Source organism: Balaenoptera acutorostrata, chromosome 15 (genome assembly GCF_949987535.1).
Source record: "Balaenoptera acutorostrata chromosome 15, mBalAcu1.1, whole genome shotgun sequence".
In the NCBI taxonomy this organism is placed as follows: Eukaryota; Metazoa; Chordata; class Mammalia; order Artiodactyla; family Balaenopteridae; genus Balaenoptera; species Balaenoptera acutorostrata.
The window spans coordinates 27,210,804-27,238,329 of record NC_080078.1 but is presented as its reverse complement, the minus strand read 5'-3'; the positions used below and the strand labels follow the sequence as shown (position 1 = coordinate 27,238,329).

Genomic DNA, 27,526 nt, shown 5'->3' with positions numbered 1-27,526 from the left:
AGAAGGACTTGGTTATGAGATTTGTCCTTGGGCACTCAGCTAGTATGCTTAAAACAAAAACCAAAAACAAAGCAATGACTTGAATCCAGATCTCTCTGGCTCTTCTTGTGTACACCAACAGAGAAAAGGGTCTCACAGTTGTTAGAATGTTTCCATTATTGTAGATTAGTGAAATGTTGGGTGGAATGAAGACACAGCTGCTTTATTACCACCATCACCATCATTCTTACCGTCCTTTTTATTTCTAATGTTCTTCAACATTAACTGGTAAAGTTTAGGAGCCTGCCAGGGTATCTGGCTCATTGTGTTCAATACAACATAGGCTTGTTTAATTTAGCAGTGCTCTGAGATGAAAGGTTCATGACGGCCAAGTACAAACAGACCTTCTGTGGGATGTTAATTTTGTTATAGGAGAGAATGCTTGTTTTTCCTTGCTCTGTGCTAATAAAGAAGCTGGCACGTTTTCTCATGAGTTAAAAAGGACTTGGACTTGTTTAAATCTGTGTAATCAAAGGGAAGTGAGTGGTTCTGATAAACATTTTTCTTTGTGCAGTCTTTGGTTAATTCTATTTCATACCTGCCAGAGAATTGCAGTGTGCTCTTTCATTCTTTCCTCTTTTTACTTTGGATTTGATATTATGGTTGGTCATTGTAGGGATTTGGTGGTAGGAAAATAAATCATTTCCTCATTTGAACAGATTGTGTGTTTTTTTGGGTTTTTTTATGACAGGTTATCCTGTAGCAGACAAAGTGATTCAATCAGACCCCTACACAGAGGTGTCACTATATGATTTTGTGCAGTAATTTTTTTTTTGTAACAGCTCTATTGAGATGTAATTCACATACCATAAAGTTCACCCGTTTAAAGCATAGAATTCAGTGGATTTTAGTATATTCACAGAGTTGTGCACGGATTCCCACTGTCTAATTCCAGAACACTTTCATCACCCTAAAAAGAAACCCAGGCCCAGTAGCAGTCACTTTCCATTCTTCCCTCTCGTTAGCCCCTGGCAGCCACCGTTCTACTTTCTGTGTCTGTGGATTTGCTTATTTAGAGTATGTCATATAAATGGAATCATAAAATATGTGTGACCTTTTGTGTCTGGCTTCTTTCACTTAGCATGTTTTTGAGGTTCATCTGTGTTGTAGCATGTATCAGAACTCATTCTTTTTTGTTGCTAAATAATACTCTATGGCACGGATATATACATTTTGTTTATTCATCCCTTGATGGCCACTTAGGTGGTTTCCATGTTTCGGCTATTATGAATAATGCTGCTGTGAACATTCGTGTACAAGTTTTTTGGGTGGACATCTGCTGTCGTTTCTCATGGATTTATACCTAGGAGTAGGATTGCTGGGTCTCATGGTAATTCTATATTTAACTTTTTGAGGGACTGCCAAACTGTTTTCCAAAGCGGCTGTACTATTTTACGTTCTGATCAGCAATGTTAGAGGATTCCAGTTTCTTCACATCCTTGCCAACACTTGTTGTTTTTTGTTTTGTTTTGTTTTTCATAGTAGCCATTCCGGCGGGTGTGAAGTGGCATCTCGTAGCTTTGATTTGCGTTTCCCTGATGGCTGATGAGGTCGACATCTTTTCATGTGCTTCTTGTCCAATTGTGTATCTTTTTTAGAGAAATACCTATTCAGATTCTTTTCCCGTTTTTAAAATTGGGTTGTCTTTTTATTGTTGAGTTATAGGATTTCCTTGTATATTCTAGATGCACCCTTCCCACCGCATATGTCCTTATCAGATACATGAATTGTAAAAATTTCCTCCCATTCTGTGAATTGTCTTTTCACTTTTTTTTTAATGTTCTTTGAAGAAGTTTTTAATTTTCATGAACACCAGCTTATCTATTTCTCTTTGGTTGCTTATGTAGTCTTGTCTCTGTTTGAAATTTTCTGTAAGTTAAAAAAATCACACCTTATTTCTACACATCTCTCATTTTAAAAACTGGTGGAAAATTAAATGGTCAGCTGTTAACTATACCGTGGGTTAGAGGTTTTAAATATCTTTCGTGTTTTTCAAATATTCTCATCTAATTCAAAGTGAGAAGACCAAGTTTCCTAACCTAATACCGAATGTGCCTTTTTCTAAATTAGAAAAATGTCTTTCAGTGTTCTGCCTAGCTCAGAATTCATGGGTCATTCTGTGAACATTTTTAAGTGTTTTGTATGTACTGAGCACTTGATTGGGCTTGGGGATCCAGAGGTGAGTGAGACATGGCCCTATCCTCATGTGAACAAGAGCTCACATGCCAAGCTAGAAGCATCCACGGAGGACAGTGGAGGTCCACAGAAGGCAGGAAGGAGTAGTCTCCTGTATCTGGATGAGAATGCCTCACTGAAGAGTGGACACTTACAGCAGCTCTCTTGAGATATAATTCACATACCATGAAGTTCACCCATTTAAAGCATACCACTCAGTGGATTTTAGTATATTCAAAGTGTTGTGCTCAATTCACAAAGGTGGGTAACAATCAGAACTTTTAGTTAGAGTCATTGATTCTCTCCTTCAGTTTCTTGCGACTGTGTATACAATATGTCTGGGACCAGATATCTTATAGTAGCTGTATTTAGCATTCTTAGTGTAATAAAATGTAGGCAAATGTAGGCATAGGTGTGATGACTTTGATGCCTAGAAGTGAGCCTAAAGAAAACCACTTTTCTTTAATTTCTTCAGGTTTTCCACGTTTTCAGAAAGGAAAATATCCTGCTTACCAGTCAGTTCAGCATTGATGTGTGTGTGTGTCTGTGTGTGTGTGTGTGTGTGTGTGTGTGTGTGTGTGTGTGTCTAAGCCATAGCCCAAGTATTTCCATATAGTCAGAGCATGAAATGTTGCTTGCCTGGAGAGGGAGATTGATTGCAGAGAGCTGGGTGTGTCCTGTTAAGGAGGTTAGATTTTGCCCGTATCAATGCTGCAGCCACTCTGCAGCAGGGGGAGGGTGATGTGGTCCCTCTGGCTGCTGTATTATGGATGCTAGATGCAAGGGCAGGACTGGGGACAGGAGACCCATTAGGCTGTTGAACTAGTCCAGTAAGAGGTGATGAGGACCTGAACTAAGGTATTCGTGGCAGAGTTGGATAAGACACAGGCTGGAAGTGTTTAGGAGCTATTAGTCAAGAATCCTGGCTACAAGTAACAGAAACCCTCCTCAAACTATCTTAAGTTAAAAGAGGGATTAATTGGAAGGTTCCTGGAGAAGGTTGTAAAAGGTATGAAATGCTGCAGAAACCAGGAAAACCCAGAGACCCTGTGGATTGGAACTGGTCTCATCAACACAGAGATTCTTTCTCCCATCTCTGCTCCCTCGGGCGTCTGCATATGGCAGGGGCCATTGTCATACTCTCCAACCAAGAGGAGGAAAGAGCTCCTCTTTCACAACTTTAGTTTTTAAAATCCCAGGGGCTCTCTTGGCCTTGGGTTTTGTGCCTTCACCTGGCACTGGGATCTTTGGAAGCTGTCTACCACCATCTCATTGGGAGTTCCCAGAAGAAGTGGAAGAAGGTTGTTCTGGGCAGAGCCAACCATGTACATCTACTCTGGAAATACTGAGATTAAGAAGATCTGAGGAGGAAGGGAGGGCCAAGCATGCCTCCCACATTTGTGACTTTGGTAACCTGTGATGGCACATTTCCATCCGAGAATGAGTTCAGGGAGCAGGCAGACCGGAGTGCAGTGGGTAAACTGAGTTCAGTTTTAGACCAACTTAGACTGGCACATAGAACTAATCACAGTTTGTATGTTACATATTTTTATGATTATTAGACTGGTTTGGCTTTCTTCACAGTTGGAAGCCCCTTGAAGACAGGGACTGTCTTGTTTTCTTCGCTCTGAACCTTCAGAGCCCAGCATACTATACTTGGCACATAATAGGTGTTCAGTAAATATCTTTGTGAATGAATTCAGGAGAACAGGTTCAGCAGGCAGCTGGACGGACAGTCTGGATCTCAGGTGAGGACAGGAAATATGGATTTGGGAGTTATCAGTACAGGGCTACATAGTGGACAAGCTTACCTAGTGGCTAAAGGACTGTTGTAAAAGCTCAGATATTGTACAGACCTGTAATTTTCATGTCCAGGTAATGAACTTATGCCTTTTCCTTTTTTTTTTTTTCTTTGTCCTGCCGAGTATTTAATGTCAGTAATTATCTACTGACAATTCTGCTAATTATTTTTTAAAATTTTGTGATTAGAATTAGATTTGTGATAGATAGGGAAATAAAGGTGATAAAGACAGATTCTATTTCCTTTTAAGAATAACTGACTCATAGGATGAAACCTTGGATATGATTTCAGATCACTCCTGTAAACTCTCACAAAAGATGTTTATAAAACACTTGGAACAATACAGATTGTACTAAGAAAATGTGCTTTGATCAACTCTGGAGATACAAAGCAGGGAACTTAATAAATCAAGTCCTATTTGTGAATGGAAAAGACTGGAAGTTCACCTTAAAAGTAAGAACTCAGTTCACGTCAAGACTTACATTTTGTATTCTGAATAGCAGATGTTAATTTAGTTTCATCTTTTATATAAAAATAAAATGAATTGCAGATTTCAGATCTTGGCATCTTGAAATCTGACTCCTGATTCCTATCTCTTAATAGCCGTTGGAACACTAGTGTAGAAATGGAATTTGACTTTGGTTTTTTACCCTTTAATTTTGAGGTGAGTGTGCTTCCAGCTTTGTCTTCCCTCTATATTCAAGAAATCCAAATCACTGGTAGCTTGGATATGGCATAATTTTTATTATTTAAATATTAGAAAAATAAGGCCTTGTTTATCTAAAGTAGTAATATTATGTTGACACTTGGGAACGATGGTTTTTTGGTTTTTGTGCTTTTTGTTTTCATTTTAAGGTGTAAATACAATTGTATTACTTTCGTGGGCTAAACACTCTTGTCCTACTACCTTGCCATATGACAAGATATTCTAGTAAATTGCGTATATTTTAAGTGTCTTTGTTTACTGCCTAGATTCCTTTCTTTCCCCCCTGCAGTAGGGGTGAGCCATATTTTATTTATTTAAATTTTCACCGAAGAACTTTCACTAAATTTGCCTGACTCCCAATGCAGGCAAGTGTCTTTTAGCAAGTTAATCTAAAGGAGCATTTCTAAAAACTCAAATTGAGTAGATTATAGTATCCCAGCTTTTTAAATTACTGTAAGGTATATATTTAAAATATAACACAGATAATTTTCTTTTGGTTTATAGATTAATGCTTATTCTTTCAAATGGAGTTTCAACACATATCTAATAGACTAAGACTTTGTGCATTCTGAATTTTACCAAAACTGCTCAAAGACTGGGAAAGAATACATTTCAGATTTTAATGATCAAAATTATGGATTTGACTCCTGCATAAATTAGTGAAATAATACACGGAAAAATCTCTGTGCTGAGACCCCAGACCCCAGCAAACTGTATCCCTGTTGAAATCAGTTACAGAGCTGAAATTAAAGAATGTTGATTTTTGGAGGTACCCCTTATCAGCTCCTGGGAAAAAAATAGTTAATATGTCTCAGATAGAGTTTAGCTTATTCTGTATTCTGCAATGATTTTTATTAAGAGGTACTTAGCTTCATTGTTTACTAATTAATTCTTCAGAGGTAGCATCATTCAAACTAGAAAAGTTCACAGCCTAGCTGTCAGAGAAGGAGTCAGCAGCCCTTACAGATGTTGGTGAACAGCGGCCCTGAAGAATGAGGCCTGAATCCTTTATGCAGCTGGGCTCGGGGTTTGTCAGGGTCACTCTTCTACTGCACCACCTAAAACAACAAGATCGCTTTCACATATGTACTATTTCCTTCCATTAATTTTTGGATTTTTTGATGACTGATAAATACAGTTCAAAAAGGAGCATTAAATTACGGGGGGGTTGGAATCCAAATTTTTTTTTTTTTTAAGGGAACGCTATTTATTTATTTATTTATTTTGGCTGTGTTAGGTCTTCGTTTCTGTGCGAGGGCTTTCTCCAGTTGCGGCAAGCGGGGGCCACTCTTCATCGCGGTGCGCGGGCCTTTCACTGTCGTGGCCTCTCTTGTTGCGGAGCACAGGCTCCAGACGCGCAGGCTCAGTAGTCGTGGCTCACGGGCCTAATTGCTCCGCGGCATGTGGGATCTTCCCAGACCAGGGCTCGAACCCCTGTCCCCTGCATTGGCAGGCAGACTCTCAACCACTGCGCCACCAGGGAAACCCCCAATCCAAATATTTTATTGCTACTCAGATTTAGTCTAATTAGGGAAAAATTTGTCTGAGTTATGGAAAGTATGTACAATTGAAACGCACCTCTGATTAAGTGTGTGTGGAATTTAGGCTAACGTGTTGCCTAGCAGTTGTAAAGAATCTGGTAAGTGATTCTAAGTAATAAATACGTATTCTGTATGTAAACAGACATTTCTAATGTACTTCAGCTGTGGTTTCTGTAGTTTAAGTAGTGACAGATCTTGATTATGCTCTCACTGAATAGTCTTTCTTACTAGACAGAGAATGCAGAAGGTCTTCAACCAGTTCTTGCTCCTGTGTTCGTAACGCTTGGATTTAAGTCAGTTTTATTCTTCGTCTCAGAGATAGCCAAACAGTGTGCAGAAATGCTGTAAGGGTGGAAGCGCGTGGTTTGTAAACTTCTTTACAAGCGTGTTGTCCATGAGACTCTCGTACAGAGAACAGCTCGCCTTCAGAGGGCAGCGGAAGGCTGGACTGGTGCCCCAAAGGGGCTCCAGGAGCACAACTTGCAACCGCTGTTCAGGCTGTCGTGAATCAAAGGTCAAGCCTGGGGAGGAATGAAGGATAAAGTACTCATTCCTGTATCCTATTTATAACTTTATGCTGTATTATTTACTTATATGAAAAACACGGATACGCTTTTAAATCAGAGTTGTTTTAAATGTTCACCACTTTACACGTGGTCAGAAGTAATAATCACACTTCTAGCTACTCTACCCCATAGCTCTACGGCAGTCTTGTCGTCTTAGAAAAGAGACCTTGCCTGACGACAAGATTACGATAACAAAGCGTGGGAGAGAAATTGTCATATACACGTAGTCCTGTCACGACGTTGTTTCTCTTCCGTGTTAAAACTTACAGTCCGATTAAAGTGAATGAGAGAATAATAACCACACTGAGAAAAAACAAACACCAAGTGCTCACGGTTCCAGCAGTCCACGCTCTCAGACAGGTGTGCTCCCGCTTGGGGCCTGGCTTGGGAGACTCACTGCCGAGGAGTTCAAGATTTCATCTGTGCTGTTTGTCAAGGGAAATAGCTCTGTGACCTTGGGCAGGTTCTTCAGGTCATTAACACCCTACCAAGCTGTGAAATGCTCCATCACAGAATTGTTGTGTGGGCTCGTGGAAATGCTGCCTCTGAAGTGGTTAGCACAGTGCCTGGCACGTTATAAATTGTCAGTAGATGTTAGGTGACGGAACAATACTTTCCTCCAAAAGGGAATGTAACAGGGCAGTAATGGACAGTGGAGGTGTTGTGAAGAAACACAGATTTGGTTCTCAGCTTGAGTGGGACTCCAACTGCAACAGGTGTCATTTCACCATTTTAATTAAAGTAAATATTGGAGGAGAGATGGAAAAGTTCCATAATGGGAAGTTTATGTTAACAGCTGTTCAATGTCTCTACTTTTTGGACATATTTCCTACCATTTTACCTAAAACAAAATCATTTTCATTTTTACAAATCTGTAAAACAAAAACCAGAAGTTAAAATGACTGAATACTCTGGTTTGTTTTTCATCTTTTGTTTTAATGGTCATTGCTTCTCTATGGGAATGAGAATATTCACAAACTATGCTCACAGAACCTGTGGTCTGAAATGCCGTGGTTACCGAATATTTAGGAGATTAGCAGTGTTTAATGTGGGTATGAATTTGGGTATGATGTGTTTAGAACATGTGACAGGGAATCATTGTGTCAGTCAAAATTCACTAAAAGCTTATCGTTTGGTAAAATTGTTCCTTTGAGAACAGAAAACATGATAGTTCAAAGGCAGCCTGAAAGTTTTAGGAAAGGAATAACAATGTCTAAGGGAATCTGAAGCACAATGCATCAACAGTTTTCTCTAACAAGGGATAATTATTGATTTTTTTGTCCATTGCATGAGTTCATTGGATTCTTTTATTTAAAAATCCTAAAAGAGAAGTACCACTGGAGGGGAAAAAAGACGGTATAGGTTTTCAAATGGATACCCTTGATAAACTAAAATTTTCCTATATATTAGTGGCAAGAGACGTGGACTTACTGAGTTTTATTTATGATGATTAAATAAGCTTATATCTTCCATCAGATGTAATTACCATCCTTGGTCCAATAGGCATGGAATTCTCTAAACTCTAAACAATAGAGAATGTGCTGTGGTAGAATGTCATCTCTGCTACTAACAGGAAAATTACTTAAAGTTGCCTAGTTGTTATATATAGTTAGTTAGTTAGTTAATTAATTAATTATGGGTCTGTCTACCTGTTTTTCACATCTTTTTATACTTGCAAGCTGGCAGGAGCTCTTGAAGATGACAAGCTCCACTCTGGCTGTGTATAGAAGTACTTTTTTTAGTATTTGTCCTGAATTCACTTAGGTTTCAAGATATACCTTTGTTCTGTAATTTTAAGCTGTCAGTGTACAATTCTTTAATCATCTTATCACTGGCATTTATTATTTTAACTTTGACCATATTAGAAGAATCATCCTATTTCCATTGATATTCTTTAGTTGTATTATTTAAATGCAATGACTAAAACCTTACAGAATATTCCCAGGCTAGATGCAGAATGGCTTTGTAATTTGGTACTGACCGTGCTGCCTGAAATCTACCATGTACAACAATGCCAGACAGAGTACATGTGCAATAAATGTTTATTTGAATTAATGAATTGCTCTAGGGTGGGTTGTGGTTATAATATTTTCAGAATTAAGTGACCAAGCATTCAGTACTGGTAATTTAGCTAAACATTCGGGCTTTGTTTGAAGCCAATAAACAGACTGCTGTGTAATCCAGGGAGACCAGTCTGTTCACTTTTCCATCCAATAGTAATTTACTTTTACAGTTGTGTTTATATAAAGTAAAGGTCAAAAGAAAAGGTGTTTGACGCAGTTATCTCAATTGCTTCGCTACAGTGAAAGATTTTCAGTGTGCTAATGAAAAAAGGACAGTTTAAAATGGATATTGTAAAATATAAGCAGTTATTTTTCCCCCAGCTTTATTGAGGCATAATTGACCTGCAATAAATGGCATGTGTTTAAAGTGTACAATTTAATCTATTCTGACACACATATACACCCTTGAAACCATCACCGCAGTAAGGGTAATGAAAATATACATCACCTGCAAAAGTTTCTTTGTACCCCTTGGTAATCCTACCCTCACGCCTCTCTGCCCCCACCTCCATGCAGCCACTGATCTACTTTCTGTTGCTTAGATTAGTTTGCCTGCTCTGGGGTTTTATATAAGTGGATTCATGTACTCTGTACTCTTTTTTGCCTGGCTTCTTTCACTCAGCATAACTATTTTGAGATTCATCCATGTTATTGAGTGTATCAATAGTTTTTCCCTTTTTATTCCTGAGAAATATGGGTATTCCACAATTTGTGTATATATCTGTTCACTGTTGATGGCCATTTGGGTGTTTCCAGTACTGACTATTTTAAATAAAACTGATCTGAAAGTTTATATACAAGTCTTTGTATGGACATATGCTTTCTTCTCTCTTAGGCAGATACCTAGGAGTGGGATGGCTGGATCATATGGTAGGTGTATGTTTAACTTTTTAAAAACTGCCAAATTATTTTTCAAGTTGTTGTGTCCTTTTACATTTCTCACCAACGGTGTATGAGAGTTGCAGTTGCTCCACATCTCTGTCAGCAGTTGGTATGGTCAGTCTTTTTATTTCTAGCCATTCTAATAAGTGTGTCTTGGTATCATCTCATTGTGCTTTTAATTTGCATTTTCCTAACAACTAATGTGTTGAGCAAATTTTCATGTGCTTATTTGCCATTTCTCTGTGAAATATCAGATCTGTTATCCATGTATTTATTGTATCTTTTGTTTTCTTATTATTGAGTTCTGAGAGTTCTTTATATATTCTGGATATAGATTCTTTATCAGATAAATGATCTGCAAATATTTTCTCCCAAACCGACTTGACTTTTAATTCTCTTAACAGTGTCTTTCAAAGAGCAGAAATTCTTAAGTTTGATGTTCAGTTTATCAATTTGTCCTTTTAAGGGTTATGCTTTTGGTATCATGTTTAAGAAATCTTTACCTAATCCTAGATCATAGAGATTATCTCCTGTTTTCTTGTAGAAGTTTCACAGTTTGAGGCTTTACATGTAGGCATATGATCCATTCTGACTTGATTTTTGCACATGATACACGGTGTGATCAGAGTTCATATTTTTTGCATATGGATATCTAGTTGTTCCACCACCGTTTGTTGAAATGACCATTCTCTCTTCACTGAATTGCCTTTGCACCTTAGTCAAAAATCACTTGTGGGTCTATTTTGGAGTCTGTTTTGTTCCATTCATTGTTTGTCTGTCTTTATGCTACTATCACACTGTCTTAATCACTACTGTAGCCTTTTATTATACTAAGTCTTAAAATTTGGTAGTGTTAGTCCTCCAACTTTGTTCTTTTTTTTTTTTCAGTTGTTTTGGCTATTCCAGGTCCTTCACATATCCATATGAAGTTTAGAATCAGCTTATCAATTTATACAAAACAGCCTGCTGAGATTTTGTTGGGGATTATATTGAATCTATATGTCAATTTGGAGAGAATTGACTTCTTAAAACAGTGTTGAGTCTTCCAACCCATGAGCATGTTATTTCTCTCCTTTATTTATGTTTTTAATTTCTCTCAGCAATGTTTTAAAGTACAGATCCTGCACATCTTTTGCCAGATTTAGCCTGTTTCATATTTTTTGGCCTTATTATCAGTGGTATTTTTTAAAATTTCAATAAAAAATTGTTCATTGCAATTCAGAAGTACAATACAATTTATAGAAATACAATTCAGTTTTGTATATAGACCTTATATCCTCCAACTTTGCTAAACTCACTTATTCCAGTAGCTTTTTTGTAGAGTCTGTTGCATTTTCTATGTAAATAATTATGTCATTCCTCATCTTAGAGGGAAATCGTTCAGTTGTTCACCATTAAGTGTGATGTTAGCTGTAGATTTTTTTGTGGATTCCCTTTATCAGATTGAGGAAATTCTCTCCTATATTTAGTTTGCTAAGAGCTTTTTCAGGAATGGATTTTGCTAGATATGTTTTTGCATTTATTGGGATAATTGTATAGTTTTTGTTTGTTTGTTAGTATGGTAAAGTACATTGAATATATTTCAAATGGTAAACCAGCCTTGCATTCCTGGGATAAACCCCACTTGGTCATGATATATTATCCTTTTTATATATTGTTGGGTTTGATTTGCTAAAATTTTGTTTGAAATTTTTGCATCGGTGTTCATGAGGGACATAATAGCTTCTTGTAATGTCTGCCTAGCTTCAGTATCTGGTTAATGCTGGCTTCATAGAATAAATTGGGAATTATTTCTTCCTGTTCAATTTTCTGAAAGAATTGGTAGTATTTTTTTCTTTAAATGTTTGTTAGAATTCACTAACAAGGCCATCTGGATCCAGAGTTTTCTTTGCGGGAGGATTTTTAAACTACAAATTCAATTTTTAAGATAGATGTAGGGCAAAAAAAAAAAATAGGTCTAGGGCTATTCAGGTTATCTATTTCTTTTTGAGTGGGTTTCAGTATTTTGTATTTTTCTTTTTTTTTTAATTAATTCATTTATTTTTGGCTGCGTTGGGTCTTCATTGCCGCATGTGGGCTTTCTCTGTTGCAGCGAGTGGGGGCTACTCTTCGTTGCGGTGTGCTGGCTTCTCATTGCGGTGGCTTCTCTTGTTGCAGAGTATGGGCTCTAGGGCACGTGGGCTTCAGTAGTTGTGGCTCGTGGGCTCAGTAGTTGCGGCTTGCAGGTTCTAGAGCACAGGCTCAGTAGTTGTGGCGCACAAGCTTAGTTGCTCCACGGCATGTGGGATCTTCCCGGACCAGGGCTCGAACCCGTGTCCCCTGCATTGGCAGGTGGATTCTTAACCACTGTGCCACCAGGGAAGTCCCAGTATTTTGTATTTTTCAAAGATTTTGTCCATTTCATCTAAGTTGTTGAATTTATTGCCATAAAGTTTTTCATTACAGTCCCTTATTATCTTTTTCATATCTGTAGGATGTATAGTAATATCACCTCTGTCATTCCTTATATTGGTTTGTAATTTGTGTCTTTCTTTGTTCCTGATTAGTCCATTTGGAGGTTTATCAAATTTATTTACCTTCTCAAAGAACCAGCTTGTGTTTCCTTTGTTTCTCTTTTTAAAAATTTGGTTTTCTGCTCTGATCCTCATTATTTCCTTTCTTCTCCTTACTCTATGCATGTGTGTAATTTTAATTATTTTTCTTTTTGCTAAATTTTTCTAATTTTATACAATATGGTTCTTTAAAGATCTTGATTTAAATTGTTTCCTCCCCAAGGTAAATGAGGATATTGAGGCTCAGAGAAGTTGAGACAACAGTTAAAATTCATAGCCTTATATCCATTTTCTTAGTGTCATAAATGCTGTGATAGAGGCAAGTAAAAGTGCAGCGGGACCACATAAGAAGGGGGTGAGACTGTGAAGAGTGCATAACAGTACCTCTTTGGAGAATTGGTTGTCTAAGGGATCTTATTTTGTTGAGGTCTAGGATAAATCTATGAGACCAAATCCAGAGTATTAGTTTATTTTACATTGGTTGCAGATCACTCTCTTGGTTGCTGTATTCTGAAAAATGAGTTAGAATATTCCAGGAGTTAACTCTGCATACACCTAATGTTCCCTTGGGTTTAATTGACAGATCTGCTTTTTATTTCTATTAAGACTGTTTGCGGTGGTCGTGGTAACTCTAGCTGTAACAGTGGCGGCAGGTTTTGCTGACAAGAGTATGTTGAATAGGAGGAAAATCTGGGGGTGGAATGTGGGGGGATTGTTATAAAGATTTACATCAGTATCTCACTGCAAACTTAGTCTCACTTAGTAATGAATATTTCTCTAACAAACTATTCCTTGTTTAACACATAACTTTTTTAAAAAGTACTTTTATCATTAAAAAGCCTTAATTCTATAATTATTTTATAAATAGAGTGAAACCAACATGATGTGGTAACATCTCAGGGTCCATATTACAAGCTTGAGTTCCCCTCCAGTCTGAATCAGGGTACTCTATTTAGGGATTTTGAATAATACATAACAGATATTTGCTGGGAGGCACTAGTAGGGCTGGTGGTCAATTGTAGGGAAGAAACAAAAGGGAAAAAAGTAGAGGAGTTACTTTCAAATGGCCATGAGGGCCAAGAATTACACGTATTATTTTATTTTTTCTTAAAAAAAAAAAAGCAGCAATGTGAACCTGAGCCTTTTAAAAAAAAAATTATGGTTAAGAGAGCAAGCTACTCCTTTAACTCTTTGCTTCTCAAAATTATCAAATTTTCCATCCTTTAAGACTGTAGAGGAGAAAATAAGCAGTGAGTTGTGATGGTGTCAAGACCAGAACCCAGACTCCTGGGTCAGAAAACCTGAGTTCTAACGCAGCCTCCTTCCTTTGGTCTCTGTGTAACCACGAGTTTAGCTTAATGGTACTTTTCTTCTGGTGTGGTTTAAATGAGAAAATGCGTGAGTTATCACTCAGACGTTTAATACTATTTTGGGTAGGGGACCCATTTTCCTCTTCTCAAGGACTAGAGGAAATAATTAAGAGTAATATGAAGATAAGAAGCTACTTAGAGTTTTTGTTTCCTAAAGTGATTCCACCTCATGCACTCTATCTACTTTTATTTATTTTTTATTAATTTTTTAATCGAAGTATAGTTGATTTAAAATGTGTTAATTTCTGCTGTGCAGCAAAGTGACTCCGTCATACACATAGGTACATTCTTTTTTATCTTCTTTTCCATCATGGTTTATCCCACGATATTGAGTATAGTTCCCAGTAGGACCTTGTTGTTTATCTATTCTATATGTAATAGTTTGCATCTACTAACCTCAGACTCCCAGTCCTTTCCTCCCCTACCCACCCTCCCCCTTGGCAACTACAAGTCTGATCTCTGTGTCAGTGAGTCTGTTTCTGTTACGTAGATAGGTTCATTTGGGCCATATTTTATTTTATTTTTTTATAAATTTATTTATTTTGGGCTGAGTTGGGTCTTCGTTGCTGCGTGCGGGCTTTCTCTCTCTAGTTGCAGAGAGTGGGGGCTACTCTTTGTTGTGGTGCGCGGGCTTCTCATTGCGGTGGCTTCTCTTGTTGCGGAGCACGGGCTCTAGGCGCGTGGGCTTCAGTAGTTTTGGCTCGCGGGCTCAGTAGTTGTGGCTCGCGGGCTCTAGAGCGCAGGCTCAGTAGTTGTGGCACACGGGCTTAGTTGTTCCATGGCATGTGGAATCTTCCCGGACCAGGGCTCGAACCCGTGTCCCCTGCATTGGCAGGCGGATTCTTAACCACTGCACCACCAGGGAAGTCCTGGGCCACATTTTAGATTCCAAATATAAGTGATGTCATATGGTATTTGTCTTTCTCTTCCTGACTTTCTTCACTTAGTATGATAATTCTAGTTGCATCCGTGTTGCTGCAAATGGCATTATTTCGTTCTTTTTTTAATCTACTTTTAGAATTATAATTTTTTTCTAATTGAACAAACGTAACTGAATGTCCATGCATTGATAATCACTTTAAAACCATCAAAGATTAGCTCTTCAGTTTTGTTTGACCTCAGACTTTGTAATGATGTGACCAGCAAACAGTATGTTCTAAAACAAGTGTTGGCGCACGCGCTCTCTCTCTCTCTACAAGTCTTGAAGTTTATATAACATTGTGTGTGGGGGGGCGGGGGGAGGGTGCTCGCCTTTCTCCCTCTCATGATAGGTACTTTGGAATGTGCGTTTTCCTCTAACTGAGGACTTCCTGTTGAGTGGTAAGAAGTCTTGGTGTAGAGAGATCATTTGCAAATCATCTCCCTTTGCGTGGAGTGGCCCTCCTTCCTCACCTTCCTGTCCTTCCCCTGTCTTACTTGTTAGGATTTAGCTCCATTCCTTATTTCCTCTGGGATCCCTTTGCTGATCCTCTTGCCCAGTTGTGTTAAAACGCCTCCCTCCCATGCTCCCATCACACCTCGTCTCATCTAATGTTCTTTACCACACCATGTTGTGATTGTTCTCTTTTCTTGTCTGTCTTCCTAACAAACTCTAAAGTCAGGGAATTGATCATGTCCATATCCCAGCACCCAGCAAAAGCCTGATTAAAGGTGCTCAGGGAAATTGTGTTTGGAAGGAAGCCTTGAGTTTGGTGCATTACATTCAGAGAATGATAAGAATACACTATTTATCTAACAAAGGTATTTCTTCTTCCATATTCAAGCCTCATCTCATTTATTTGTTTTTGTTCTTTGTTTTTACTAAGGAAACATTTGAGCTACAAGAATGAGCTCAGGGGTTTTCTTAGTGTCATCAACACCCTTAGTATTACTGACACCCTATTGCTCTGTGCTTTTTAGATCCAGGGACTTTAGCGGAACCCTGGGATATATCCATGAATTCCCATTTCCACTGCTTCAGTTAGGAGAACGGAATCTTACAGTAATAGCAAAAAACTATACTTTTGCATTAGGCACATACATAGGCCAGCTGGCTGCAGCTGCAGTCTGCTTATAATACCTTCACAAAGCCAATCCAGCAAAGCTGCAGTGACTTAGGTGCTGAAATTGAAATTGAGATTGAAAGAGTAGCAATTTTAAAGAGGCACTGGTCCCTGCTCCCCTTTTCCGTACTATGGAATAGTAAAGAGGATTAAAGTACTGCTGCTGTCAATCAGGTGATACTTAACGTCCTTTCAGAACTTCTGTTCTGTCTAGTTTCTGGATGCTGAGGCATAGAAACCATGATTATTATTGGAAGAAAAAACAATGAAATCACATGATGACGTGACATATGTATTATTTAATTTATAATCTACCTAGTTAATGGATGACAATTTCTTTTCAAAAGGTGTTCTCGAACCAGAATGGGGGAGAAAAACAGAACAGATTACAAATGAATTTTGACATGGTATAGAACAGCGAGGTCCTGAACCAAAGTTTAGCCAGAAAGACTAAAGATTGTCTGTTTTTGTTTATTTGGTTGGTTTTTTTAGTCTATTTTTTATTTTATTGAATGAAAAATTCTTTAAATTCTGTAGTGCTTTACAATTTTCAAAAGTTTCACACACATGATTTCATATAATCCCATAATAACCCTTTTTTTAACCCCCTACCACTATGCTGCCCCTCCCCCCTTCCCTCTCCCCACTGGTAACCACTAGTTTGTTCTCTGTATCAGTGAGCCTGCTTCTTTTTTGTTTTATTTACCAGTTTGTTGTATTTTTTAGATTCCACATATAAGTGATATTATATGATACTTGTCTCTCTCTCTGACTTATTTCACTTAGCATAATGCCCTCCAAGTCCATCCATATTGCTGCAAATGGCAGAATTTCATTCTTTTTTATGGCTGAGTAGTAGTCCATTGTGTGTGTGTGTGTGTGTGTGTGTGTGTGTGTGTGTGTGTGTGTGTATACACACCCCCATCTTCTTTATCCATTCATCTGTTGATGGGTACTGAACAATGTCTGTTTATTCAGATCAGGAGGAACCTGTAAAGGCCTAATTTGTTTGAATTATCTGGACTGAGCATATTTTCTCATTCTTCCCTTTTCACCATTTCTTAGAGATTCTGATAGAGACTTCACAGAGCTACATGACACAGTCTCCTAACTTATTCCTGAAATTCATGTTCATCAGATGCAGCAGCAACCTGACGAGTGAACGTGATGAATGAAGCTCATGGAGTAGATGGATGTCTCTATATTTTTCACTCAGCAGGACAACATAGTGAAGTTCTGTTAGTCTATTCATCTAGCTGAATCTTAGCTCTTAAATGTATCAGTGTTACATGAAGTCTTCATTTACTAAATTGTTGGGCTTTCACCTTACAAACCAAAGAGCATCCCATTTGTCAAAAAGAATCAAAACCAAAAAAATGAAAATTGTTTTTGTTAACACACAATTATTTCCAGTGGTGAAGTTTGAAAAAGACAGGGTTTTAAATGTAAGCTTTGAGAGACTTAGTAAATTTCAGATGAGAGCTTTTCCTTTAAGATTTAATTAACTCATGGACTTAGGCACCACAGTCCGTTTTCCCTGGGTAGCTGTCCCATTCACTGGACAGCTTTCCTAGTTAGGGTAGGTGATCACTATGTTTTGTGGCTTCCGTGCTGCAGAAGTTATAGCTGAGTATAGTTAGCCCACCTTTGAGCTGAGGTGTATTTACATTTCTACATTGTTATCCTTTTAAGGACTTAGGGCTGTCAAGGTAGCAGCAGTGCTTTTTGTTGGTCAGATAATTAGGGGTGGAGGTAGTGGCTAGGAGGAAGGAGGCCTTGTATTTTTTTTTATAAAAGAAAAAATAAGATGTGAATGAATGCCCAGACGTTGAAATTTAATATTATGGAAATCAGCAAACTTTCAGAAAGTAAGCAGCCTAATTAAGAATGAAAAATTGAACCCATTTTTCCTTTCCTTTGAGTTAAAATGACTGAGCTGGTAGAGGCCTTCAGAGGTTGTCTTATTCCACCGCCACCATACCCCATTGCCTGTTTTAGGCCATGTTTTAAATTAGCCCATAGAGGTCTCTCCATAATCTCTTTCTTATATATAGAATTGTCCATGACATATTTTATAAAATGTCCGTTGTCAGAAAGGAGTGGCATTTGTTACTTTAAAAATAAAATGTCACAATTCGTATCTTTTGGTCTGTGGGAGTCTGAAATACAGCTATGGCCTGATTAGGTGTACTGTTCTCGAATAGATATTTTAGATTTATGAAGTAATAAGATTCTGTCCTTTTGTTTATGGAAATTATAGTCTAGTTATGTTTGAAAAATTGTTTTGATTTATTGTTAGTAGTAAAGCTAGAGTGTTCTTAAAGAGAGAGGAAGTTACAGAAAGTTAAATGCTGTCATTCTCTCTCTTCATACTAAGAACAAAAGCAGATGACTGTGAAGTATTTCAGTGAGTTGAACCTCAAGTTAGAACTTGCCTTTCCCAGTACTGTAAGAAGTACTTTGCCTAGTTGCTATGGAATCACATTTAAATTATTGAGTTGAAATTTATGATGTAGATCTCTGTACAGATCTGCTGTGAAAGATAGGTGTTGCAAACTAAGAATCTTTTTTTTAAAATTATTTATTTATTTATTTTATTTTTGGCTGTGTTGGGTCTTCGTTTCTTGTGCGAGGGCTTTCTCTAGTTGTGGCAAGTGGGGGCCACTCTTCATCGCGGTGCGCGGACCTCTCACTGTCGTGGTCTCTCTTGGTGCGGAGCACAGGCTCCAGATGCGCAGGCTCGGTAGTTGTGGCTCACGGGCCTAGTTGCTCCGCGGCATGTGGGATCTTCCCAGACCAGGGCTCGAACCCATGTGCCCTGCATTGGCAGGCGGATTCTCAACCACTGCGCCACCAGGGAAGCCCCGCAAACTAAGAATCTTAATGCTACTCCTACAACTATTTCAAGAACAAATATTGACCACACATTTGCTGTGTGGAAGGTACTGTGTGGGAGCCCCGGGTGCACAGCTGGAAAGACAAGGTTCTCAGCCTTGAGAAGCTCAGATTCTTGTAGGGAAATAGTAAACAGCCACATGGACCAGAGCAGGACCACTGATAGAATGTTGGTGTGTGCAAGGTGCAATGGGAGGGTTGCTGAAGGGAATACCTGAGGTAACTTTAAGGATGTGTGGAATTTCCTGGTAGACAGGGAGGTGGGATGAGGGTTGTGCTCCCACAGAGGAACTGCCTGGATAGGGGCTAAGAGGCGAAGAGTTGTTTGTTTGTTTGTTTTTAGTCACTACACGTCTTCTTAGCCATACTGTTAGGAAATATTCGGGGAATCTTAAATTTTTGAATTCATGAGCCAGTTGAATGTAGACTCTGGAGTCAGCCTGCCAGTTGCCCCACTTGACTGTGCAACTCCAAGGTATTTAACCTCTCTAGACCTTGTGAGGATGAAACGAGAGACTGTTTGTGAAGGGCATAGTTCAAAGTCTGACATTTAGTAAGCTCTAGGTAAATGTGAATTGCTGTTTAACAGCATCAACATTATCAATGTTCATTCTAGCCTTCTGGCAGTTTTGAATGTTTTTTGTTACTGAGGGTTCTGTGTCTATGCTTGCTTGTCCGTAGTGTCCCGTTGAGTAGTGACCGAGTGCTCAGCACTGGGCTGGGACTCCATGTGGGGAAGTGTGCATAGCTCCTATCCTCAGGCAGTGTCCAACTAAGCTGAGAATGAAAATGGGAAAATCTGACAAAAAGCGAGTGCACACTGAACTGTACTATATGGCTGTCTGTGCACATGTTCAGTATATTAATTAAAGTACAGGCATCTCTTGTTTTACCGCGCTTCACTTCATTGCACTTTGCAGATATTGCATTTTTTTTTTTACAAACCGAAGGTTTGTGGCCACCCTGCATCGAGCAAGTCTATTGGTGCAGTTTTTCCAACAGCATTTGCTTACTTAGTGTCTGTGTCGCATTTTGGTAATTCTCATAATATTTCACAATTTTTCATTGTTATTATATTTGTTACAGTGGTCTGTGATCAATCATCTTTGATGTTATTATGACTCGCTGAAGGCTGAGATGATGGTTAGCATTTTTTAGCAATAAAATGTTTTTTAATTAAGGTGTGTACGGTTTTTTAGACATAATGTTAGTATGTACTTAATAGACTATAGTATAGTATAAACATACATTTTATATATACTGGGGAACCAAAAGATTCGTGAGGCTCGCTTTCTGGCGATATTCGCTTTACCATGGTAGTCTGGAACTGAACCTGCAGTATCTCCGAGGTCTGCTTGTGTAATTACTCTTCAAGGGGGTATAGGCATAGTTATCAGAGAGAGCACAGAGGGTAGAGATAGTAGTTCGGCAGAACCAAAGTTACTGATGACTCCGAAAAAAAGAAAAAACGGAAAAACTTTTCTGTGTGGTGGACCTGCTGGATGTAAGAGGGAAGCAGTTGCCCCCATGGTGTGATTCCAGAGCTGCCGCCTAGATCCTCTCTCCCATTCACATCTGGGTAATTGAAATTCCCTCATTTTGCAGGGCCACTTAAGAGGTCAACCACATACCTGTCATCTTTCTTTTAGAATGAAATGATTTATTGTATCCTTTGCTGATAGTAGTTTTTGATCAGATATAGGAATGAGTGCTAAGTATAGAATAGGAGGTGGGTGCAGTTGAGGAGGGGGGTGAACATGCCAGAAGTCAGACTTCGTTTTGGTCTCTAACAACTCCCCAACAAAAAGTTCAAGGACAAACTGCCTTGCACCATCTGCTCTGCTAGAAACAAGGGATAAACACAGAGATGAAAAGATGAGAGCTCCTCACCTCAGTGACCTTAGAATCTTATGGGCAGGTGAAAAGACAAAGGTAAACAGGTAAGTGTAGTGCACATGGGGTGCAGTTACTGGAGAGGAAGGTGCAGAAAGGTTAGTGGCGAAGTACACCAAGGAGAGGGCATAGCAGGGGACTTTGGGAACTCTACAAGACACACTTTCCTTTGTTGTCCTCTCCAAGTGTCTGATTCCAGGCAGAGACAGGATGCCCTGAGCTCTCATTCCAAACATCTGCCACCACTGCCTCTCCTCCAGGCACCCCTTTACTTCAGGGGGTCCAGGGCACAGCAGTGAACTGCAGTGCTTCCCGAGTGGGAGCTTACAGTGAGTCCAGCTGCTGTCCACTGGCTTCAGTCCCCTTGACGAGGGCCATATGCTTCTCTGAGCCCTGGATGTGAAATAGCTGCTGATCCTGATGTTGGGTGTTATGAAGGGGTAGGACTGGGGCAGGTTAAAGGATATCCAGGGAACCATAGTATCTATAGCGTCGCATGTCTGTATTGCTCTTTCGTACATAGTCCAAGTGTTTGGAATTCTCTTAACACACTTGAATCTTGAATATTTGAATATGATGAAAGGTTAATATTCAGAAAAGAATACTGTGAGAATGGGAGGTTGAATTTCATTATAAGCTTGAGTTCATTTAACAGCCCTTGGTAAAAATTCCTAAATGCATAGTAGTAACATACTGAATTACGCACAGAGGGAACTTAGAGCTGATGGACTGCGTAAATGGCTTTCTGGCTGTGTACGTTGACTGTTGAAATCCGTGTGAGAGAGATGGCCACGGAAGCAAGGCACCGTGGGTGACTTGGCCACTTCATAGAAGTTTGGGAGACAACATTTAAGGCCTGTACCCTGAAGGGGTTACTTCTGTCTCCCCTGAGATTCAAAATTTTGAATACATTTATTTTTATTTTTAAAGAGAATACTCAATTATCTCTCATTCAGTTAGAGTCTGAAAAGCTGTGTTTAATAATAAACTTAGTGTGTGTATGTGTGCTAATGTGTTTCAGTCAAAAGTTTCATAACAACAATAGCAGCAACTACACCAATAAAGAAAAGCTTCGTCCCATCATCTCTACCAAGTACTACAGTAGCTTGATATCTGGGACTTTTAAAGCCAAGAGTCTTAATGTCTGTTATTTACTATAAGAAAATGTGAAGTCCTTATAGTAATCTGAAATATGTATAATCCATTTTAATGGATTATAGAAATATGTACCACATTTCTATTAGTCTCTTTTTCTGTTCCTGGCTTGATTTAAATATCAAAATTATGGGAAGAAATTGTTTAAAGGATTTGCAGCTTAACTGTCTAAAGGCTTAAATATAATTTCTTCATTGTTTCTTTGCAATTTCTATAAAAATACAATACTATTTTCATACAGGAAGCTGAAAAAGCAGGCTGTTCTAAAGGAAGCTGTTCTGTAGTTCCTTCCTTTCTAAACTTTAAGCTGAGTGCTTTTCCTCACTCCAAGTTCAAGGGCTTAGTTTACGTGCATGAAAATAAACTGAACAGCACCTGCCGCTTAGTCACAAAGGGCATGTCTTGAAGCTGCGAAGCAAACAGATGTACTCAGTTTAAGCTTTTGAGATGCTCAAAGCATGTGGTAAAAAAATAAATTCCAAAATGAATAGTGTGAGGAAATAAAGTCAGAAGAAAGCATAAACAAACCAAGGGGTCAAGTTTGATACCTGAATTGTGTACATTTTAATCCCAATACTGTCATCACTACAGGGACTAGTACTTTGAAAATCTGTCCTTGAAAACACAGAATTGTCACTATTTTCCCAAAGAAGGATTTGGCGTATTTTATAGTTTTTTAAATTTCTTTTTAAAAATTTTTTCGTTGCACTCTGTGCAATAGCAAGAGGAGAAAAATAAACAATACTAAATAATTCTGCTGTAAAATTACTGAGCTTTATCTGTTGACTTCAGTTAGTTCAGGCAGTCCCCTCTGCTTTAGTATGGACAAGTATCTGCTTGCTGAAGTCCGTGGTAGCTTACTAAAGTTCTTCTTGACACCGATAGAAGAAATGAGATAGCCAACTTGCCTATATTTTTTTTTAGTAATTGTGCTTGGTTTACATAAAACACTGGAACCTCTATTCATGTTAACTTCTGTCGAGGCTCAAAGTTCACTAGCAAATTACCTAGAAACTCCTATTTTACTAATTGTCTGGGAAAATATGTAGAAGCCTTGCTAGAAATATTATGGCTACATTTTGTTATCAGCAGAGTTCTATGCACTGACAGTATGAGGAATAACAAACACAAATTCTGGTCTTTGCTAAAAGGAATCATACAAGATTTCCATCACAGATGAGGCAGACAGCGTCTGAAATTCTGTTACTGAATCAGAATAGGAGGGGAAGAAGGAAACAATAAGGGTCAGTATGGTTTGCCCTTTACTCTCGAAATCATTTTAATGACCCTTAGGGTAGGGCTTGTGTCTTAGTTACTCTGTTGCCCTGAGATTTACTAGAAACTTAAAAACAGTGCCTGAGCTTGGCTCCCCAGGAAAGGACAAGGCAGGCTTATCTTCAGGAAGGTCCTGGATGGAGTCAGTCCAGCAGCTTTGAAGCTCTGGATATTTGGATATTTGCAGAGGCCAGAGCCAGGTGGCTTGTTGCATCGTGTAGTTTTTGTCAGTGAAGTGTGGCACCAAGGGTCTCAGTGGGCAGATAGAAAGGTCTGTCGTGGAAGGAGCTCCGAAAGCAGACAGGAGACGGGTCCAGTCCCAACTCTGTCAGCGACTGACTAGTTTTGTGACTTCAGACAAATCACTTCACTTCCTTGGGCCTCTGCTTCCTCATGTGTAAAGTGAGGGAGCTGAATCCCATGATCTCAGAGGTCCTGGCCCCTCCCAGCCTCCAAACCAGCCTCCAAATGCTGTCATTCTAAGAACTTCACCAGTGTAGCACCGTGTCTTCCATCTTGTGACAGTTACACAGCCCCTCTCCTGGAATTTGGGTTGAAATTGTTCCACAGTACGCAGTCAGTCACCAGGTTCTGTTCATTTCTCTTTGAGAAATGTCTTTTTTCTTTTCCTTTCTTCCTTCTCACTACCTCCACATTTGACTAGGCTCTCACCATGCTCGTCAGGATGGTTGCCTCACCCTCTTGCCTTTCGCCCTCCTTTCCTCCACCCCCATCCTATTTCTGGTCCAAGTGTAAATCCCTCCTTTCCCATCCCAGACCATCCCAAACCATCCCATCCCATCCCATCCCATCCCATGCGTGGGTCTTATCTCCCTTAAATCCTACTTTCATCATGAGCATTTTCTTGTTTAGAAATCATCAGCCCGACACTCTGTGGTAAGATACTCTGTAATCTTGTCCCACCCTATCCATCTAACTTTGTTTTCTACCACTTTCCAACACACCCCACTATGTAATAAGACTGGTTTTAGCACTGTTTGCATAAGCATTCCATACTCTTTCTTGCCTGTATAACTTGTTTATTTTGTTTCTTTCATCTGGAATACTTTTTTCTTGTCATAACCTATACATTTAACAAATTCAAGATGCAAGAAAGGTAGGGTAACTGCATAAGGCTCAGTAGCTTGGAGATGGGAGTGGTAGAGAGAGAGGTGGGTTAGCCATAGCATGAAGGAAAGAACATTCAGGAGCCAGGGGGAAGGACAGGTAGAGCTTAAACATGCACAGATTTTCAGTCCTCGAGAAAGGAAATTTTAAAGAAGCTCACATACATCAAGTGGCCTTTGCCTTCAGTAAAGTAGAAGCCAAGTTCATCTGCTGAGTGATGGGGACAGAGGTGGGGGGAGTGATGCTAGGGACTTGAAGAAAGTAGAAAAACACCACCTGCCTTGGGCTTTGGGATGGGCCTTACCAGAGGTGAATAAAGTATTTACTGACATTAAGAATCCAGTTGAAATGAATCATCGTGAGTTTGTGATGGACTCATTTCAGTTTTCTGAATTTGTTCAGCAGTGCTTGGTTTTAGGGATCTACATGGGGAAACCCTGACTTGGATATTATAATTGTTGAAGTGGCTCTGTCCCTCTGCTGCCCTCCACCCAGTTCTAGGCTGGATGCAGAGGCAAGTGAGGGCAGAGGGGCTGGGTAACTTAGCCGAGGGAGGAGCTGCAGCCTCAGGGATGTGCCGCGTGTGCTCGTTCTCTCACTCTGCTCGTTTCTCCTTTTCTCAGTCCTCGAACACCTCTCTCCTTGCCTCTCAATCACTTCATGGCCTCGCTCCCATTCACTGACAAGCAGCCAGAAGAGAAGGTCCTCAACCTCTTCCTGCCGAACCTGCACCCGTCAGATGTGTGCCCCGCACCCAGCCTTCCCCCACTCACCGTGCGTGCAGTTCTCCACTCACGTCGAAGGCATTCCTTCTGTACAGGATGCCATCCTCTCACCTGCCCAAGGGCGCTGCTCCACTGGCTTTCGGCTTCCCTCCCGCCCATCGCTTTTTCCCTGTTCAGGGGCAAGTGTGGAGTGGGGGTGGCATGGGTTTAAGCAGCCCTGAGGGTCTGCCGAGCGGGCACAAAGAAGCAGTGGAGCTGAGTGCCCGACTGTGACGTAGAGGAGGGGAGAGACCATCAAGGTACGAGGGGCAGTAAAAAGGTGGTGGGGTCAGTGGCGCGGAGACCCCAGGAGGTGAACGGATTGTTGGATCCAGAATTTGAAAGAAAGTGAGCTGGGAATCTGAGAGGTGGTGGTCAGAGGGTAGGTGCCAGGAATTGTGATGCCAGAGGCTAAGTCCTGGTTTGGTGAATGATCGTGAGGACAGGTGGCCCAGGAAAGATGAGTTGTTGGACAGCAGCCACGGTAGTCGCGACAGAGTCTCATGATAGGACATTCAAAGCCGAGAGACTTAGGGAGGAGGGAGAGAATGGTTTGGAAACCACAGGGATGACCAGGATGATGCCACCTTGCCTCCAGCTCAGTAGCGCCAGGGCTGTGGGAGGGACAACCGGCACCACATGAAAGAGCCGCGACGAAGCCAGGTGAGAGCCAGGCCTCCTGCTTCTCCTCCCCCTCCTCCCGGGTTTGCTCTCAGAGCTGTGGTTTTACAGTAGAAGCCGGTGTTCTCATCCCCATCTTACTCAGGGCACCCTTTGTAGCTTGACCCTCACCTCCTTCAGGGCTAGGTCATTCAGCTGTCTCCTTCTTGGGGCATCTCTGACCACCCTGTTTGACACGGTGTTCTCTTGCCAAGCCCTCACACCCCCTTCCCTGCCTTTCTGTTTTCCTCTACAGCATTTATCACTACTTGACAGTACATATTATTTACTTATTTGTATATTCCATGATGGCAAAGATTTCTATATGGGTTATTATATTTTAATTTTTAATACTGCTTTTCCCCCTGTACCTAGAACAGACCTTGGCAAAAGGCAGCTATTTAGTGAATAGTAGTTGAATGTAGAATGAATGAATGGATGGATGGATGGATGAAAGGAGGGGTGATGGGACAGGTACAGGAGGCACGAGGAAACAGTGTATTCACAGGAAGTTGTTCCAGAATTCAGGTTCTAAGATGGGTCTAGGATGTGATTGTTCTTGTGGGAGGTTGGAGAGAATGGGAAGGTTCCTGTTGTTGAGGAAATTGAATTACTGGGACAGTGGATAATTAGAGGGAATTCCAACTCCTCTAGCATGATGGCAGAGATTACATAGAAAGAAAAAATACAAATCAGGCCCAGTCACCAAGGAATTTAGGAGTGTCTGGGCGGTCAGTGGATGACCCTAACGGAAATTGGGGAGGAGAGGGTTTTAAAAAAAAAGATACCCACAAAGATACTGAGTAACAGTTGTGAGGTGTTATTGCCTCCTCTTATATCAAGCTTGATTTTTTTCCCCAAATTCTCCCAGGTGTATTTAGTCAAATGGGAGTGCCTTTGGTTTAGTAAATCTCTTGAATTTTTTTTAGGATAAAAAGTATTACACAGATAGAACGAAAATGTGCTAACACTCGTTTTTAAAACTCTGGTACTCTGGCATGGAGTAATGAGTCTGTCAATAAAAATAGCTACTATGGGTGGCTAGTTCCTTCGGGTCTTTGGGGTAGAATACAAGCAGTTGCTTTTCAAACTGTCATAGGTTCAAAATATAACATATGACTTATGTATTTGTGGTTGGAACCTTTAATGTTGCCAAAGTCTTCTCAGTTGACATCTGAATATCTCAATTATGTTTCTGGTAAATTTATTATTTTAAAATACCCTGCCAGACCATAGTGCTTTACAAAGTTGGCAGCATATTGCTGATGACCTAATTTATTATTCAAACTCATTGTAAGTGTTCTAAATGTTTCAATATACAACTACTCAATTTATCTGTTGGAAGTGCATTTTAGGTGTATTTTATTACATAGAAAGGTTGTTTTCCTTTAGTCTAAATAAGCATAAAATAAATGTTTAAGTATTTTAAACCCCACTTCCCACATTTATTCTATCTTTAAGTGCAAAGTGCCTTCCAGAACATCAGAAAATGTAGTCCAGTTTCCAGTAGGATTTCTTCAGGGTAATAGCTTCTTTCGAGCCTACACTTGAGGCTGCAGTCTCTGAGTTCAGCCATTATTTTCTTCTATTCTCTGGTTTTCTCCAATTTTCTGGTTTGCTTCAGTTCAGTTTCTTACTCTCTTTCTCGTCCCTTTAGATCCCTTTAGATAATTTTTAATTATCCTTTAGGTCTTAGCTTCAATATCACTTGCTCAGAGAGGTCTTTCTAGATTCTTTTCTTCCTACTACATTTGGTCCCTCTGCTGTATATTGTCATCATGCTTTCCCATCATAACTTTTTACACCTGATTGTAATTGTATGCTTCATGTCCGTGTGCCCCTGTAGAATCCATAACCTCTGAGGGGTCTCATGAACGCTGTATCCCCAGCATCTAGAACAAACAGTGCCGGGCACACAGAAACCTCTTCGCAGATGTGTGTTGAATGAAGGAATGAATGAACGAGAGTGAGTGCCTCCTTGCCCCTGCAGCTGTGGCCTTGACCACTTGACACAGCTAT

General features: G+C 39.8%; 1 protein-coding gene across 8 annotated transcripts in view; it reads left to right on the top strand.

The window, feature by feature from the left end:
* Nucleotides 1–27,526, top strand: part of MRTFB (myocardin related transcription factor B) — a 196,910-nt gene that overhangs the window by 13,993 nt on the left and 155,391 nt on the right. Inside the window, exon 2 of one of the 8 annotated variants that reach the window (XM_057530119.1) lies at nucleotides 9,727–9,761. The exons of the other annotated variants lie outside the window; for them this stretch is intronic. Within the exon in view, the coding sequence (XP_057386102.1) occupies nucleotides 9,759–9,761 (3 nt within the window). The 5' untranslated portion in view covers nucleotides 9,727–9,758. The remainder of the gene's footprint in view (nucleotides 1–9,726; nucleotides 9,762–27,526) is intronic. 8 annotated transcript variants of the gene reach the window in all.